A 12,618-nucleotide genomic window follows, 5' to 3' on the forward strand; every position below is an offset into this window, starting at 1 on the left:
CACACACACATAATATAAAACATTATATTATATAAAACATTTTCTTTATCCATTCATCCATTGATGGATTGATGGACACTTAGGTCATTTCCATGTTTTGGCTATTGTAAATAATGCTGCAATGAACATGAGGGTGAGGATATCTATTTGAAACTGGAAAAAAGGTAAGAAAGGCTTTACATAAATATATAGCTGCTAAGTCAATAAAGCTTTATTTTTTCTGACGTGCATCTCCAGTGTTGTATGCTTTTTATTCTTATGGCATTTTCGTTTGCAGAAAACTGGGCACAAACCAGAAAGTGTGGATTTGTGTGGGGCATATATTGAATGGGCCAAAGAAAAATCAAGCAGAAAGAATGTCTTTCAGGTAAGAATGCTACATAGATTCAAATTATTCCTATTCCTTCTAAATCTGAGCTCTCTTGGGTAATCAAAACAAGACTACCTTGTTATGATGTTTTCATGTGCATGAACTAGTTGTGTGGAGGTCATTGTGAAAAACCTGGCTTCTCTTCCTTGTTGAATTTTGGTTGTTTTGTTGTTTTTCCCTGGTGACTGGTTGCTATCTAAACACAAAATATATGTTGTGTGGTGATTTATTATATACCCAAAAGTCATTGAATTTTGCAGTGTATTTGATAGCTGTTTGTGGTTCAAACCTAGAATGCTTGGCTTAAATAGATTTAATGTAGGACTTTCAGACATAAACAAAGTAAGATTTGCTAATTATGATAAACTATTTGCATTCATTGCCATTCCTGCTTTCCAGTCATAAATTATATTTACCAGTGTAACTTGGGGGATGGAGAGAGCTGAACAGTTATAAAAATTGGACTTTTCATATTGTATAATTTAATTTTTTGGAAAAAAATAACTGTGATTAATAATTTCAATCATGTTCCTTTGAATGGAAAGCACCAGATGAAATCCTTGAAAAAAAGGAAATGGGAAAACTTAATATTTCACATATGATGTTACTGAAATCCCTTTGGCAATTAATAACTTCAGATTATGGAAGTTGATCTTTTTCTATATTTACATGACATTTAATTTACTTTTATATCTCCAAAGTAACCAATAACTTTATAGGTGTATTTTAGAATTTATATCATTTAGTAGGAACTAGATTATAATTATTATATCAAATGTCTTCTGAGACCATTTTAGCCCTTGAAGAAAAGTCAATTCTGTTCTTAAATGTATCACTAAAATTAATGTATTGGGTCTTATAGAAGTATAGGTAGGTGACATTTCTTATCTGAACTCTCACTGGGAAGAAAAAACTGATTTTCAGTTTGTTTTTGCATTTTCCAAATGCTAAATGAGGTCTAGCCAAATAATTTGGACTTAATGTTAATTAAAAAAACAAAACAAAACAAAATGAAAAAACACTTTTAACATATTATGGAATAACTTATTTTTCTGATTATAGTTGAATTCTATTTAGGTATTCATTTTTATATGGTAGAGTTTTTTTTGTTTTTGTTTTTCGTTTTAACCAAAAATGAGGAAGAAAGAAAGGAAGGAAAGAAGAAAAACAAAAAAAAGAAATAAAGAAAACTAAACATACTTGCCAAGAAATCAAAGGACTAAAGCCAAAAGTGATTAGAAGGTGAACTTACAGAATCAAGAAGTAAAATTAAATTTTGTTTTAAAGTGAAGAATTGTAGATCAGTGATATACTCTGTCTCCCAATTTCTTGCTTTTTTTTTTTTTTTTTTTTATTCTGCTATAAATAAGAAAATTTAGGGGCTATAATCCTAGCCTCTCTGACAACCTAGATAATCAGTATGGCTAGTTCTGAACAGGGCAGGGTGAGCTAAGTGGTTTAGTTTTATTATGTATTGTGAGTTTAGCATCCTAATCATCAATGTTATAAAATAAAGACATTAAAAAAGATGAAACAAAACAAAAATAAAGACATTAAAATTTGACACTGACATAATTCTTGAATAGTAGAAACCCTCGGAGTTGAACTAAGGAAGACTTTTTCAGTTCCTTCTGTTAACCTTATGAAGACTTAAGTTAGATCACAAATGAGGATGATAATCAAATATGTATGATGTGTACAGGGCTGCAAATATGGAAGAAAATATTTAAGTATAATTTTACATAGCTGTGAATATAATATGCATAGATGTATATTTAAACCACTACACTGAGAATATGTATCATCCTAACCTTTTCGGGGTGTGACTACCTCTGTTATAATATTTTACTCATTTTTCTTATTTCTGAATGTAGGTACTTCCAAAGATATTAAAACTATTCTCACTTTTGGTAGCCTTTCGGAGGTGAAAATCTTGCCAGTTAGCTTTGTTTGTAAGGTACCTGAGCAGTTCATGGGACTTCAGTTTTCTTACATCCAGTTTATCTTTTTTTGTCTTGTACCCTTTAGTTTAGAGAAACAAGAGGTGATGATAAGGATGTTGCAAATAATAAAACTAAAGAAAGATTCAGGTTTCGTTTCCTGCTTCATTCTTTTTGGGGTGAATCATGTGGTTTTCTTGTCATGCTGAAATCTTTTCATCACCTAAACACATGAGCTTAGGTAAAATTGACTAATACGTATCCATAGTGAAAGTAAGCATTTCGAGAGGAACAATAGAGATAGCTTTTATAGTTCTGTTAACAAAAAAGCATCGGGAAGGATTTGTCAGAGAGCTAGCTCTAGATGACTTCCATCAATATTTGATTAGGTACATTAGCTGGAATAACTCGCAAATGATCAGAATAAACATGATTATATCTCAAAAACATGGTATTAAGGCATTGTCGGGTATCTGAGTGTGTGTGTTCAAGGGTTTCATTACCTACAGGATAATGAAGTATTTCTTCCTCAGTGGAAAAGACCATCACAGTTTTAGCCGATGTGCTACATCAGAAATAGCTTTAGAATACCAAGTTTGAATTAGGCATGGTGTTCAATCTCAGTCTATGAATTATAGATTACAGATAGCAAATGACTATTGAGATTTTTGGTTCAAGAAAAATCAAGGAAAAGCAAAATTAGAAATAATTTAAAATTTGAAATCTGTCTTTAAAAAGTTGATGGATTAGCAGTTATATGCCACATAATTACAATGTCTCTAGAGAAGTTGAACTTAAAATGAAGAGGAAAACAAACAAATATGTGCCTGAGATATGCTTGAAAGACTCAGAAGCAAACACTTGTGACACAAAAAAATGGAAGGATTTCATTTGTTTCCTTTGTATATGTCATTTGGACATTTGAGTTCATTTTCTTTTTGCATTAGAAGTCAAATTTTCTTTATAGTCAAAGTCTTATTAAACTCTTGATGTAGATTCAATCTTATTTGGTTGGTACGTAGTAACATAACTGTGACAGCATTAATTAATTAGGTTTTGTATTCAACTATTCTCAGTAATTCAGAATGATGCTCACTGGCTGAGTTCAAGGACATCTGCCTATTTTAGAGCAGTTTTTGACATAAGTGGCTTTAATAATAAATAATATATTAAAGATACTTAGCAACTTCTATAATATATATATGTAAAGTAGACATAGACAAGTCATAATATGTGTTTAAAGTATAAATGTACATACATGTATGCATATATGATGTATGTGTCAATGTATATACCCACATGTAATAGCTTGACGTTAAGAAATAGAATGGTCCTTTCCACACACATACACTACCAACACTGAAAGACATATTGTACTTATTATAAAGGTCATACACACTCTAAGTTAAACTAGTAAATGTTCATTGCTGCTAACTTTTGTTCAATTCTGCATTTAGCATAATTGTCAAGGACCATCACAAGTTTGATGTAGCTTGAGAAAGCATTTAGCAACCGAGTAAATTGTAATGAAATGTGGTACAAGTTTTTTTAGTTAAGAGCAACCCTAGGTCTTCATCAGGGAAAGAGTGAATAAAAAGATTTATGTTCAAATCACATGTTTTAAGCATTTCTGCTAAGTGCTAGTTTGCTCTTTGGTGTTTAGCCTGAAATTTAAAGCACTGAGGATTAAAAGGATTACAACATAATCTTAAATAATCCTAAATGTCATTTACAGAGAGATACTTGTAATAACTAAATAAAACCATGTGAAAGGATGGCAGTATTGTCAGGCAGCATCTGTAACATAAGCAGTGCTTCTGTCACCTTCTCTTTCCTCACGGATACGTCAAGCATTTACAAAGCCTTTCAATAGAAGTTCAATTGAGAAAATGGTTGTAAAATAATTTATAACAATCAGTAATTTTTAAACATCTAATATCTTTTTGTTTCAAAGTTGAAGGAAAAGTTTCACTCAGGTTTCCTTCCTTCCTTTGAACATAAGGCTCTCTGAGCTAAACATTTTTGAAAGTCTGGGGAAAAGGAGTTCATGATATGGCTATCAAATAAATAGACGACACACCTCTAAAACATTCCCAACCTCCAAGAAGCTGCCCTCTTATTAAATATATGATGGTCCCAAGCACTGTAATTAATTCCATGCCTTTTAATTTAGCACTAAAATATTCTTTACTCCTGTCATGTAAATTAGTTTTGCCTCCCCAAAGAATACACGAAGATAGAGACTATATCCCATACTGCATTTTTAAACCAGAAGACTGGAAACCTTTTAACCAATTCAGTGGTTACTGCTAAGGCTAAAATTGCATTGTTTTAGTAAAAAAAAAAAAGAAATTCATTGTCATAAAAAAATTTTAAGAAATTGTGTCCACAATATAGGCTCTGTATTCCAAGATGATTTCTGGAGTGTCAACTCTAGTCACTTTTTAAAATGGGGGTTAAGAATAAGAAAAATACTATGTTTTCTTGGTCCTTTTCATTACAACAGTAGTTGATTACTCATTTGAAATAATGAAACCTTTTCTAAGAGCCAGCCAGTGACTAGGCCTCAGTTTTTCTGAGTTTCCTTTCAAATAAAATTTTCAAAAAATTTCACCCATGAACATGCAGCGGGCTCATCTACAGATTACATGATTTAAATAAGATAATTCTACTATTAATGAATTATGGTTGATTAGAACTATATCAATTGCCTGCCTTAAAGGAAGAAAAAAATTAAATGACTCAAGAAGATGAAAGTCTGTTTTTTTTCCTCTCACCACCAAGTTATAACCTCAACAAAAACCATAGCCAAATTTCTTGGATTTGAGATTCATTTTTAATGTATAAAAATATCTCAAGGAAGCCAATTCTGTCCCTAAAAGTAAATCTCGGAATAGATTTATCATTAGTTGTATTTCTTTTCTGACTTTGGATGGAGTCTTCTGACTATAATGTGTATTAAACGTATTCATGTAATATTTTCCATGGATATGCTTTACATTTAAACATAATTTGATAGCTCTTCCTGATCTGAATATGTCTTAGCTTAAAATCTTTAAGTACTACTTAAGTTTATTAATGCGAAGATAATTTAATAACATCTTGGAAAATGTCATTTTAAGCCAAAAGGAAAACTACTGGTATTTTGCTTTTATCCATTTCCTTCTGTTAAAAGTGATGGTTTAAAACAAATCTGAGCTTTTATCAATTTTCTCTTTCATTTTTCAATGCTTGTAGTTAGACTAAATGCAAAAGGATGATTCTTCACATTCATATATGCATTAGATTTCGAGTAAAGCTGGTTTCACTTTAGAGAATTACTCACAGTATCTTAAAAGGCATGGCATTAAAAATAAAGCAGAGTAAGAGCAGCATTAATGTCTAATACAGTTGTTTTTTTTAGTTTTTTCTTGTCCCCAATCATTTTATCTACTTATTAGATATTCATCCATCATTCAGAAGGTTCAGTGGAGAGAGCACAAGAGTCTGGGGACATGTGTTCCAGTTTTGGCGATGTCAGTTGTAACTTTATGTAGAACCCAGGGTAGGATCCCTCCTCCAACTTACAGTTTTTCACACCAAAGAAATAAGAGAGAAGCTTTTAACTCACCTGCCTCCCATCTGTGTTAAGGTTAAAATGAAACAGCCCTGTATTTGAAAGCAACTCCAAAGGACTGATTTTTAACATAAATAAGATGGGATTGTATTCATCTTCTAACCACATCATCTCACAGTACTTTTGAGAACAATTCCAGATGTGGATTTTGGAAGAAAATGGGTAGGAGAGGTATGCCTCTGTGAAATGCAATTCAGAGTCTCTGTATTCTCTGTACTACCTTATGAACTTAACCAAGAGACTAAGATTAAATATACCATTGAAAATCTGTTCATTCATTGTCTAAGGATATGTGTCCTCAAACCTTACTGAAATTATTTTTAATATCCTAGTCTATAAGTAAATAGTATAATTAATGTAATATCTAATCAATACAAGTTATTTAATTAATGTCATATCCCAGTAAACACTTTAAGAAAAGCATTTTGCCCTGAAAGCCTCTACCAAACTATTGAGAGCATCTTGCAAAAGGGAACTTAGAGACAAGTGCAGCAACTATGCCCCCAAATGAGAGGCAACAGTAACTCTTTTTATTCCCCTACTTAGATATCAGGACAACACTTATTTTGTGATTGAAGGGGAAGGGATATTATTTTTATGATTTTGGCTTCATTTTTACCAGTAGGATTTCACAGAAGAATTTTGGTGAATGGAATGATATAATTTTTTATAATTGGGGATTTGATTTAGGGATATTAACATTAAGCGTGTATAAGACTTACTGCAAAGGAGAGAGCCTGGGGGCAGGAAATAAAATTGATTGCAAAATTCTAAGGTGAGACCCAAAGAGCATGTTAGCCTGACTGATGAAAAGAGAAACAGAAACAAGTCCTTGGATGGCAAGTACACCCCTCAAATAAAGAACATGCCTATTTGTTCAGACCATGTTACTTGGAAACCACTGTCTTTTTTCTGGTTCAGCTTTTGAGAAGTAATAAAGATCTCTGTAAAAAACAGGTATAATCTCAAGTATAGAATTAAGATACTGATACCTTGGGTGTATTATCAAATAAAACAATAGCAAGCTTATGTTGCCTGGTGATTCCATGAAGCATGGTAGTCTGTGAGGATATGGTCTCATTTGCACAGCTTCTTTATTATAACTACCGAAGGGCACAATGCTACCTCACTGTCTTCTACCTCACTGTCTTCATTTGTTTTTAAACTATCATCAAAGCAGAATGCTACTGGATGACAGTAAAGTTTGACAATAGCCATACTAGTACCTTTTAGTCTCAAATTAGCCAAGAGAACCAAGATTTTAAGGTTCCAAAATAAAATAAAATTAATCAAAATTAAAAATATAAAGAAAAAAGAGAGAAAATGTCGACTTGTCTTCTTATACTTCTAATATTTTAGCAGAAGAATGGATGTGTGTTACCTAATGGGCTTATGTCACTGGTTAGCTCACTTCACATTGCCTTCTGGAATAGCTGGCTCCATCTACTCAAAGATAAGAATTGTCCATTTGTAATAAATTCTGGATTTTAGTTTGACACCAGGCTAAATGCAACATGCCGTTCTTCATTTATTGGCATCATGATGTAAATCCCCTCCTCTTATGGAACACACTCTGTCTCTTGATGTTTTGGTAGAACTGGTGTGTTGGTCACTGAGCCATACATGGGCTAACAGTGCAGTTCCCCATGTCTGCAGAACCAGAGTGGGGCTAGCTGAGTTATGTGGGATCAAACCTGGGAATTCATAACACCCACCTGAGCAAAAGCCACCACTGCCAGTAGGGGATTTCATGGCATCAAAGTAGAATCATCAAGTGTTATGGTTTTTCCATTTGTAATTTTCCTCTTGTAAAGTACAAAAGATATTACACTGATGCCAGCAAGACAACATTCAAACCAATTTATTCCTTTTTCATATCTGTTTCAAAATTCTTATTTTATATTTTAAAGGAGAACAACCGTGTTTGTTTCATGATGAGTGTGATTTCTTTTAATAGTAAACAGGCTTTTTCCAGAAAAAGGAGCGATTTAATCCCTAAAGCTGATAAATAATAGATGGGGCCAGTAAATGGTATCACATTTTATAGCTTGTCCATGAGGGTGACACAGGGTGAAATAAAATTGAGTGGTTTTGGATAATGTAGGATCACTGGCAGAGATATAGTTGTTGCCATTCAGTTTTTAGAAACATAAGGTAATGAGGCTGGACCTGAAGGCAAGAGAAAAAAATATATATTCACAGCATTTATATGCCACAAGTCACTGAGCAGGGAAGAATCTGGGCAGTGGTGAGCAAAACTCTCAAACCTCAAAGCAATGTTTAAAGCAGTATAAGAAAATAACAAAGCAAGCATCCATAACAAAGGTATGAAATGTACACAAGAAAAAAAATAAGTTTAAAATTAAAGGAAAATGCCAGCATTCATACAGAACTGGAGAGGCCACTTGTAGAATCTATGCAGCCTCTCAATATATGAGTTAAATATGTTACTAAAAATTTAGTAGAAAATAAATATTCAAAAGCAAGGCTGTAAACACTGCAGGACAGTTAAGGATTCTCCGTATTTGAAAAGGAGAGGAGGCTGGTTTTTTATCTTGACAGAATGTTGAGAAATGATCTAAGAGAAACGATGAAATGAAAGGCCTGATGCTGGGGAAGGATCAGGAAGGAAGCTGTTTAAACTGTTTTCAGATATCAGATCAGTATGAGGTGGTTAGACCAAGGGAGGCACATTCACTTGGAGGCTTTAGATAAATTTCTTTTTAGTAGAGAGCTATTAGATCCTTGGCCTTCATCCCACCACTTTGCCTAACATTTTATTTCCAGCACTGGGAGAAATTCTAAGTCTGACTTCCTTGGTGAACATGTGCAAACCAAAAAAATTTACAGTGGAAAAATTAACAAATGCTGCAAACAGCCCAAAAAGGGAAAGAAACATTGATATTGAGGATTCCCTTCCCGAGTAATATAGACCTTGATAGTTTTGGGGGATTTTTTTTTTAAACTTGAATTTAAACAGTGCTTCATTTTTCAAAATTCTCACACCCATGATCAAGTAGAAGAGAAGCTTCTGATATTTGAGATCTGTGATAGATTTGAAATCAATTCATGGGAAGGGAGGTTATGAACACACTCTTTTGATGTGTAGGATGACTGATGAGGGTGGCAGGAAATTATGTGAAACCCTTCTCTTTTGACAGCTACACTGGAACATTTACAACCGCAGATGTTATTTGTCCATCAGAAAGGAAAATATTTGTTTCAAGCCACAGGCATTTTCTACCATGATATCAAAATGAAATTCAACAACAATTTAATGTTTAATGTGTAAGAAAATAAATATGTTGGGGGGGGCCCAAATTCCAGAAAGCAAATAGATCCCACAAAATATAACTAGTGACATGAAAAAAATGGCTGGCCTCATTAGGAACAAATCTGTCCTTTTGCTAAAGTAAGGATTGTTCTATTATTAACGTAGGAAATGTTAGATGGACTGCACATAATGCCGCATTATTCATAAAAGCATTGCTGCCATCTGGTGGCTAGTTGGCATTTCAACACTGACTTTGCTGATTTGACTTGGCTGGGTGCTCTGGAGAGGTATTCAAAGGAGGTCTCTATTTATGTTGTTAAGTATAAACCTGAAATCCCATGGCCCTAGATGTTATTCATCTGATGGCAGTCCTTTCTCTCTGTCCTGTCATAGAATGGAGGATTCAGGGAAGGCAATGACACACTTGTGTAATTTTTGTCCTGAACATGAAAGTATATTTTCCATGACTTATCTAAGGAAGTTATTCTTGGCTGTTATTGACTGATGAATTTTATCAACACTCATTTCTGTTAGAAAATAAATATGTAGTCAAATATTAGGAAGATTTATTGAATCTAAAGATATACTATATTGCTTAAATAAGAATATATGTGAGATGTTGTAATCCCTCTTTTGGATCTAAGCATGAATTTTTTTTTAAGTTACCACTTACTGAGCTTGATTTTGGAAATAACATAATTTACAGCGTCAAAAGAGAGAAGTGTGTAGGGCTTCATAAAATTCAAGATTTCTTCCCAGTCATTCAATTGTTATATTGAAGAAATCTGATTAATTGTTAATGACTCAGAGACTTACGAAGTCATCTTTCTTCATGGATTTATAAGTTAAATGGCAAATATTCAGCTCACGCTGCACTTTTTATCAAAAATATAATAGTTAAAATGTAATTTAAGAAATTTTGATGGTTCTCAAGCATCAGTGAATTAACACATTCTTAATCAGAAGCAGTAAGGTTATCTTTGCAACTTCAGTGTATGTTTTAAGTTTCTAATAACTGTAGAATGTCTCATTGTATGTAATGAAAATCCTGATCCTTAAAGTGTATACTTACATAGATCACAAGTCTTTAAAGATTATAGGAGATAATGAGTTAAAGTTACCCCAGGAGGAAAGTTGAAGTTCAATCCTGAATTCTCAGGGATGATATTTAATAGTTAATACTCAGTTTCTACCAGCTATTTGCCTACATCTTTAAACCACCTTATAATTTAGTAAAAGTCAGATAACAAAAGGCCATTGCACTAACTTGGGAGAATCATAATATCAAATGCATATTATCTTTGCAAAAAAATTTGTAAATGCCTGTTTTTAAAGTAAGACTGTGGGTTTTATTGTTAAATTCTTGGTTACGATTTTCACTCTGTGAATGCATACTTGATAATACCCTCAATAACTACCTACTTTTGCCACTTAAAATGTTTTCTCCCTCAAAATATTTAATTTGACTCGTGGAAGAACATTGCTAATTTTCCCTGGGAAGATCGCTTAATCCCCTACCCCTCCTCTGTCTCTATTTAGGAAGAGGATATGAACAACAACAATAAAACCTTAGAAAGAAAGTAAAATCTATAATGATTATGCTCCAGTCTCTTTCACCTATAAGTATAAAATTTCAAGTAAATTATTTTCCTATTCAACTTGGATACAACCCTATCGTGGTTTCTAATGGCTCCATAATAGAGAGAGTAGCTATGGTCAGGATGCTCCAGGTTGTAGTCATAAGTTGCGAATGTTTGTTTCGGTAACATTTGCTTTTTGGCAGCTTTTACAGCTACTTAACACTAAATTCCCATTTAGCCGGGAGAATCATTCACATACTATAATGAATGATGTCACCTTAAATCCTTTAGTATGTAATTGCTGGATGTTACATTTTATAGCAGGGCATTTAATGGTGTATTTGTTTATGCTAAATTTTATGACAGTGACAGCTGTATCTCAGTGGAGGAATGATCCATTCCTTTCATAGGAAGCTAGGTTTGAATTCTCTTTAAGCGAACAGTTTTGCCATATATGCCCTCTGGCTTAGGCAGGGTTCTCCCTCAAAGCAAAGTAAGAGACTAGGAATTTTGTAGCAACTAGTTTATTTGCGAGGTGTCCCAGAAAGCAAGAATTCAGAACTAGCAAGAGTGAAACAGAGAAGGAGGAAAAGGCACTACAAGGGACATTATTGAGTGGGTCAAAGTGGCTAGGGTGCTTGTCAGAATTTTCACCCAAGGATTAACAGAATGAAGCATTTGTTCATTTTGTTCATCAGCTTCTCATCCCTTTGGTTTAGGGTCACCTCGGATGGGATAATATCTTTAAATCTTCTTGACTTTTAGGCTGCACATGTGTGTGTATGTGTGTGTGTGTGTGTGTGTGCACCGAGAAGGCTCTTTCAGGTGTCCTACTCCTTAGACTAGAGAACATCAGTGACAGAAAGAGAAAGATACCTGGTGTATGCTTGAGGCAAGATGAAGTCAGGACAAAGGAATGTGAAGCCCTCACAGAAATGTTTACACCAGCTACAGCTAGAGTCACAGGTAAAGCCAAGAGGATGTGAGGCAGGACACAAGAAGTATGTGATGCAATTCACTCCTTGCTATACTCAAATTGACTTGGACCTCATGTTAACCTTAATCCATTTCTGAATATTCCAAGATGGTGGCTGGCCTCAGTTTGTTCAAAAGAGGTAGTAAAAAAGTTGTGGTGGAATAAGTTACACTGCTTTACTGCCACTGTGTCTGAGGTCATATTTGCTATTCATCATCTACTTCTTGTACCACTCATTCTAGATTTTCCTCACCCTCAGTCAGGACCGCAACGAGTCTGTTGTGTTTGCCTTATGAGGTGAATCAGACTTTCATACCTGACGGATTTGAGCCCTTAGTTTTTTGACATTGCCAGGCTCTGTTTGCTGCAGTTGACAGTTCACTGCTCTCACCAGGCACAGAAACACCAAGACACATGTCAGTGAATTCCCCGAGTTCCTGAATCATTTCTCCAACTCCCACTGTACAGAAGCAACTTCACCTTCTCATTATAATAGGGCCAGTTAGCCTCATGATTATAGCAGCTATTTTATTTGTCTGTTGGTCCACTGCTTGAGTATCCATAGTTACATAGCAGTGATTATAGCTTTAAGTTCAGTGATTCCATTACTAATCCTTGCCAGAAGCAAACTTCTCTCCCATCCCAAGAACAAGAATTTTTAATCTAGCAGAGCCAAAGTTGCAAAAGTCAAAAGCATCAATGCTGCAAATGGGTTACTACAGGAGCTACTCCTGCTTCTACCTCTTGGTCCTTGGACTCATATAATCTAGCTATTGGGGACACTGTAACATATATCAGATAATGATTCAGTATATATATATTGCATCTTGGAATACAACACCCTAACCAAACAGGGTCTAAT

General features: G+C 34.1%; 1 protein-coding gene across 1 annotated transcript in view; it reads left to right on the top strand.

Moving 5' to 3' along the window:
• Positions 1-12,618, top strand: part of ARHGAP15 (Rho GTPase activating protein 15) — a 609,009-nt gene that overhangs the window by 123,205 nt on the left and 473,186 nt on the right. Inside the window, exon 6 of the mRNA XM_059927125.1 lies at positions 278-367. Coding sequence (XP_059783108.1) covers positions 278-367 — 90 coding nt within the window. The remainder of the gene's footprint in view (positions 1-277; positions 368-12,618) is intronic.

This window comes from Balaenoptera ricei, chromosome 7, assembly GCF_028023285.1.
Source record: "Balaenoptera ricei isolate mBalRic1 chromosome 7, mBalRic1.hap2, whole genome shotgun sequence".
In the NCBI taxonomy this organism is placed as follows: Eukaryota; Metazoa; Chordata; class Mammalia; order Artiodactyla; family Balaenopteridae; genus Balaenoptera; species Balaenoptera ricei.